Source organism: Glycine soja, chromosome 20 (genome assembly GCF_004193775.1).
Source record: "Glycine soja cultivar W05 chromosome 20, ASM419377v2, whole genome shotgun sequence".
NCBI lineage: Eukaryota > Viridiplantae > Streptophyta > Magnoliopsida > Fabales > Fabaceae > Glycine > Glycine soja.
Window position 1 is genome coordinate 40,665,397 of NC_041021.1, and position 6,031 is coordinate 40,671,427.

The 6,031-nt window shown below is 33.4% G+C and overlaps 1 protein-coding gene across 1 annotated transcript; it reads left to right on the forward strand.

Moving 5' to 3' along the window:
* The first annotated feature begins 2,474 nt into the window (after positions 1 to 2,474).
* On the forward strand, positions 2,475 to 5,569 carry LOC114402985 (probable xyloglucan endotransglucosylase/hydrolase protein 10). Its single transcript, XM_028365696.1, has 5 exons — positions 2,475 to 2,770; positions 2,856 to 2,956; positions 3,046 to 3,239; positions 3,716 to 3,974; positions 5,149 to 5,569. Exons 1-5 carry the CDS (start codon positions 2,578 to 2,580, stop codon positions 5,302 to 5,304), a joined length of 903 nt encoding a protein of 300 aa, XP_028221497.1. The 5' UTR covers positions 2,475 to 2,577; the 3' UTR covers positions 5,305 to 5,569.
* The last annotated feature ends 462 nt before the right edge of the window (positions 5,570 to 6,031 follow it).

The window sequence follows — 6,031 nt, forward strand, 5'->3', positions numbered from 1 at the left end:
ATATTTTCTGTTTTTTAATCTAAAGTTTTAAACTTTATAGTTTAAGTGGGGTCCTATATTAAAAAAAGCAATAATTTAAGTGGGGTATGTACCCCCAAAATAGGTTTATAAAAATAACAAGTTTATATTGTTGCATTTATATATTTTTTGTCTTTGATTGCATAATTCATTGGATTGTCAAATTTAAATTTGTTTATTACTGGAATTTTTTTATGAATGATTTTTTTCCATGAGTAATAGTGTGTGAAAACTAGTGGAGAAGTAGCATAAATTTTCTTTTAAACAACAATTTTCCTAATTTAATTTTCTTTTTGTAGACTTTCCAATATCATTTCGTGAAAGTATATATATATATATATATATATATATATATATATATATATATATATATATATATATATCTGTTTTTGTCAACAACTGGCAAACAAATTCTAGGAATTTATAGATGGTGGACTTGGCTGTTGGATCCAACATATTGACATAATTCACAACTCGTTTTCTTTCAGTAATATTTGTCATACAGGTGCAACGAACAGCCAATTAAATGACGAATTGTCAATTCATTCCTAGCTTCGTGATAAATTGTCGAATTGATTTGAAATTAAACTTCCGAATTGACCAAAAATATAAAAGAATTAAGCTATGCTTGATAAGTTTCTTAATAATTAATTATAAAAAAGTAAAATAAATTAAAATTTTCTCATATATTAATTTAAAATCTTCTTATGCGCCTTAAAATTTGTAGAAGTCCTCTCATTTAACTTTTCCAAAAATTAAAATGTATAACTTTAATTTTAACTAATGAAAAAAATAATTAATTTTACCTTTATATATCTTTTCTACTAAATGTTTATTAAAAAATTTATCACAGAGAGTCATCCTTTGATTGAGAAAGGGTAGGTATGGTGGTCGGATTTTGCTTATCCCAACTTATCCTGATTCTCCAAATTTTTCCGCCTCTGAAATCCTCCATTGAGATGTAGATTTACACCCATCTCCGCCTCTCACGCGGTCGAATTTTTTTTTATGAAAAATATAATTTTAAATAACAACTATAATATATTTTTAGATTATATATGACAACATAAAATTCAATTCAACACTAACATATAATTTAATTCAATAGTTTTATGTTTTAGTGTGTTATATACATGTAATAATATTTGTGTAAATTAATTATTAGCGAGTGCGAGTGTGAGGGCGAGTTTGGGTTGAGTATTAATAATCTCATCCCGATCCCAAATTTGACATTGGTTATCGGAAAAAAATCTGAATCCGACCTCAATCCCGGTCAACTAGATTTTTTCTAATTAAAATCGGGACGGGCCTCGCAGGTTTGGGCCCATTGGGCATGAGCAAAGTATAACAAATGACAATTTTATGTATTTGTAATTTTGTATAGGCTTTTTGTTCAAATTAATCATTCTGGACGCTGGAATTGGTTACTAAGTTAAAAAAAATATATTTGTTTTGAGATTCTTCCAATAAAGAAGACAGGGGAGGGGGGGGACAGAATAGAATTGTTTGTTTTAACTTTTAAGTGCAATTCAAGTTCTGATTTTTCATCTAATCCACAGTCTGTCAAAGTAACTATAGTTCCCCTTGTAGATATTTTGTTCGTTTTTTTAAATACTCTTTCGTAGGCAAAGGAAAAAAATTGTAGTGAAATATAAGTTGTAGTTGTAGTATATTTAACTAACACAATAACGTCCCTACAAAGGGAGGGAAGGAATAAATCCTTAGAACCCTTGAAAAAATGGAAGCTTTAAAACCAAGTTATCTAAGAGAAAATCTCAGGAGGCAAGAAAGCAAATTTGTTGTCAGCTTCTCATTTTTGTAAACTTTCTGTTGAGAAGAGAGGGAAAAGGCTTTTCTTGAGCAAGCACAAGTGTGTGTCCAAAGTCTGGTACATATTTTATTATCCGTATTCTGATGAATGTGATCAAAATAAGTTTCCTTGCCCCAAGTTAAGTAATTGGATCAGGATTCTTGGAAGGCAATACTCTCGAATTTATCTTTCAACGTGTTCCTTTGTTTGCCGGTAACAATTTAAGCATTTTCGGCTCATAAAACTCAAGACGAAGAAAAGAGAATCTCTTAGATATGTAAAAATAACTTCATTTATTATTCAATACAAATGACAATTAGAAAGGCTCTATTTATACTAATCCTGTAGGGCTATTTTCATCCAAAAGAATAGAAAATTCTGGAATCTAATTATGACAAAATGGATGCTACAAGACTATCATTATGGTGCATCAATGTGTTGTTTGTCACTCATAGCGGTTGATAGTATTCATATTCATGATATCTTTAGTTACTATTATAACAGCATGGCCCCATCAATTTAATGTTGCAGTATTCATCACTTTAAGATTTATGTTGTATTGTGAACTCTTAACGAATCCACGTACTCTCAACCATGAAGATTCGGACAGCTAAAAACTCCTTTACTTCCTTCTAAAGATATTCTTAATTCAACAAAACTGCATTTTCCCTCCCATGCAATACCTATATATAGCTCCTCAATTATAAGTTACAAGTTAGAGCCCTCAGACATATTCTTTCATAAGAACCATGAAAAACTTCCACACAACACTACTTATCTTCTTCACTGGGTTTGTTTCCTCAAGTCTGTTTCAAGTTTCAGTTGCATCTATTGTTTCAACAGGAGACTTCAATAAGGACTTCTTTGTAATATGGTCTCCTACCCATGTGAACACATCTTCTGATGGACATACAAGAAGCTTGATACTGGACCAAGAATCTGGTACTAATTATCAAGTTTAAATTAAATAGCTGCAATATCAAAACTAAAGATTCTTTTCTTAACTATGTTTGGATAATTATTGCAGGATCTGGTTTTGCTTCAAACCAGATGTTTTTATTTGGGCAAATTGACATGCAAATCAAACTAGTGCCAGCTGATTCTGCAGGCACTGTCCTGGCCTATTATGTTAGCAACTCTTTGCCCTTCTTTTTTCTGATTGTTTTGAATCATATAAAAATATAGACTCATTCTAACTTGGCAATATATTATTACAGCTTACCTCTGATCAACCTAATCGAGATGAGATAGACTTTGAGTTTCTTGGCAATGTCTCTGGGCAGCCATATATTCTACAAACAAATATTTTCGCAGATGGAACTGACAATCGAGAAGAGAGGATTTATCTGTGGTTTGATCCTACAAAGGACTTCCATAGTTATTCGGTGTTGTGGAATATGCACCAGATTGTGTAAGCCATCTTCTACAATCAATGAAAGCTTTTTATAGCCTAAATTGCATTGCTCTTCAATCCTTTATACTTGGTTGGTAGAGGAAGCAACTTCAATAAATTACTTATATTGTTGAAAAGTTGGAAACTAGTCAAACAAGTCAATATGATTAATGCACTTATTTTACTTCACTAACATATATACATAATTGAAAAGTTTTATCAGATTTAGTTTCTTAGGTTGGATATGATCAGGGGTTCAATTCCTTGTTCTAGCATATGAAAGAACGTATGTTGCGAGAGATCAATGTCTTAAATTAATCTTTGTGCATCAAAAGATTAGTCTTTACTTCTCAGTTAAGGATACCTGACTTCACCCAAAAATTTGTTTGAAGTTGAAAATATTTTAACTTTTTAAAGCATTTTCTGCACCATGTTAAGTTTATATATTGTGTTTCCAAAAGGCTAGTTGTAAAGTTGACTTTGCCTTTATTCAGATTAATGGTGGATATGATTCCTATAAGAGTTTATAGAAACCACGCAGACAAGGGTGTAGCATTTCCTAGATGGCAGCCAATGAGTCTGAAAGCAACCTTGTGGAATGGTGATAGCTGGGCAACACGAGGTGGCCAAGATAAGATTGATTGGACAAAGGGTCCCTTCATAGCTTCATTCAGAAATTACAAGATTGATGCTTGTGTGTGGAAAGGGAACCCAAGGTTTTGCAGAGCAGCTAGCCCTACCAATTGGTGGAATGTTAACTCATTGGCAAGTGTACCAAATCGTTACAAGTAGTAAAGTTCTCGGAAGTCCGAGTGTCGAATCCACAGGGACTTTGTTTGTACTTAGATTAATGCAAACCCAATTTAAAAGCAAGAGATAAGAAATTTAAAATTTAAAATAAAAGATAAAGATAATAGATAAGATAAGATGAAAGAAATTTAAAATTTAAAATAAAAGAAAAAAGATAAAGTCAAGATAAAATAGTGTTAGGAACTGACTTGCCTTGTCTGCCTAGGATGTATGAGTTTATGATTTTTTCTTTATCAATTCAGGTGATTTTATCCCATCCACATCTATTCATTTACCTGCCCCTGATGCCTCACGATGACAAGCCTATTTTACCTATCTATCCCCCAAATGCCTTTGCAAAGACTCAATAGATAAAATGCATGAAGTTCTAATTCTAGATGTTTGCTTTGACGCATGGGCATAATGCAATCACTCTATGCCTAGCAATGATTTTATTATGATATCTTTTCTTCTTGTTCTATTAGAAGTTATCCTCTCCCGAGCGTCTAACCCCTAAAACTAATGCATGCATATCTTCTTTAAATCTTATTTATTGCATTGATAAATAGTGAAGAGTACATCATACATCACATTGGCTTCTAGGCCCTAACTAAGGGGGTTTAGCCACTCATGGCCATTGAGGGCTTTACAATGAGAAAGGGTGAAAGAAAGAAAGGGAGTAAATGAAACCCCTAGGAGAGGGGGTTCTGTCGTGGTGTCCTGTCCCTTGGACTGGCTCTCTATTTATAGCTGCTGGAGTGGGCTTTGGGCCTTCGTAGGCGCGCTCAGCGCGACACCCCCTCGCTCAGCGCGTGTAGATCGCGCGCTTAGCGCGCATGTTGCAGGCTTAGCGCACGCTTCTGTTAGATCGCGGGCTTAGCGCGCGTGTTGCAGGCTTAGCGCGCGCTTCTGTTGGATCATGGGCTTAGCGCGTATTGGACTGGGCCTGCTTCAGATTTTCTTCTTTTCTTCCATTTTTCTGGCCTTTTTGCTTGTTACACCTCCAGTTTTTATATCTGCAACCAAAATTAAACAAAACATCAATTTTTTAATATTTAAGCGCAAATAACTGCTAAATAATTATTTTTAAAGACAATTTTACCTTATTTTCTATCATCAAAATACAATTATTTAGCAGTTATCATGGAACCAATACAGCTCTAGCACACTTACGTCCACTCAAAGAAGGTGGTTCAAATGGGTCAGGAAATACCACATGATTTATGATTACTGCCAAGACAATGAGAGGTTCCAAAACAATCTTCCAAGGGAATGTTCTCTTCCCAAGTATTGATCAGAAAGGAGGATCATTGCTTCGGTTTCTCTTTTCTTTTTTCCTTTCGGTTTTAGTTTCAGATGTGTTGTTACAATTGTTCTATGTTTGATGCCACAAAGCTAAAAGCTTTGCTTTCATTTGCTGATTATAATCATTTGTTAGCCTTCGAAGTAAAGCGTTCAATCATAAAGCTGAAATGTCTTGGTTGCGAGTTAGGAAAGGTTTTTAGGCCTTATGTAGTTGGTTGTCAAGAGTTAAAATTTAATTCACGAATGTGACATATATTAGTTATCCGGATATATAAAATAAACTATACCTCTCCTATAGTTTAACACTTTTTCAAAGTATCGTTTTATACTTCTTTCTTTTTTCACCGTACTCTATAATTTGGAGTAAAGTGAACATTGGCTAATTCCTATACAATTTTTTGTTACTTAACCCCCGTATAATTTGAATCGAAAGTGAAAAAAAATATCTTTTTGATTATAATGTTTTGTCTTCTCTTGTCTTACTTGTGAAACACCATATTAATTTTTGTTCTAGCTTCAAAATGCTTTTCCTCCTGCCAATGTGAAACACTTTGCATTTCATCATTAATTTGTTAAAAGAACTTTTTGTAAAGTCCCCAACAAGTAACTTCGAGTTTATTGCTCACCACTTGAATCCCTTGTGGTTTGTTTCTATATGTAAACTACTAGATGCATGTTTGCATCGAAGTTGCAATTGAGTGCCTTGTCCCAAAAGC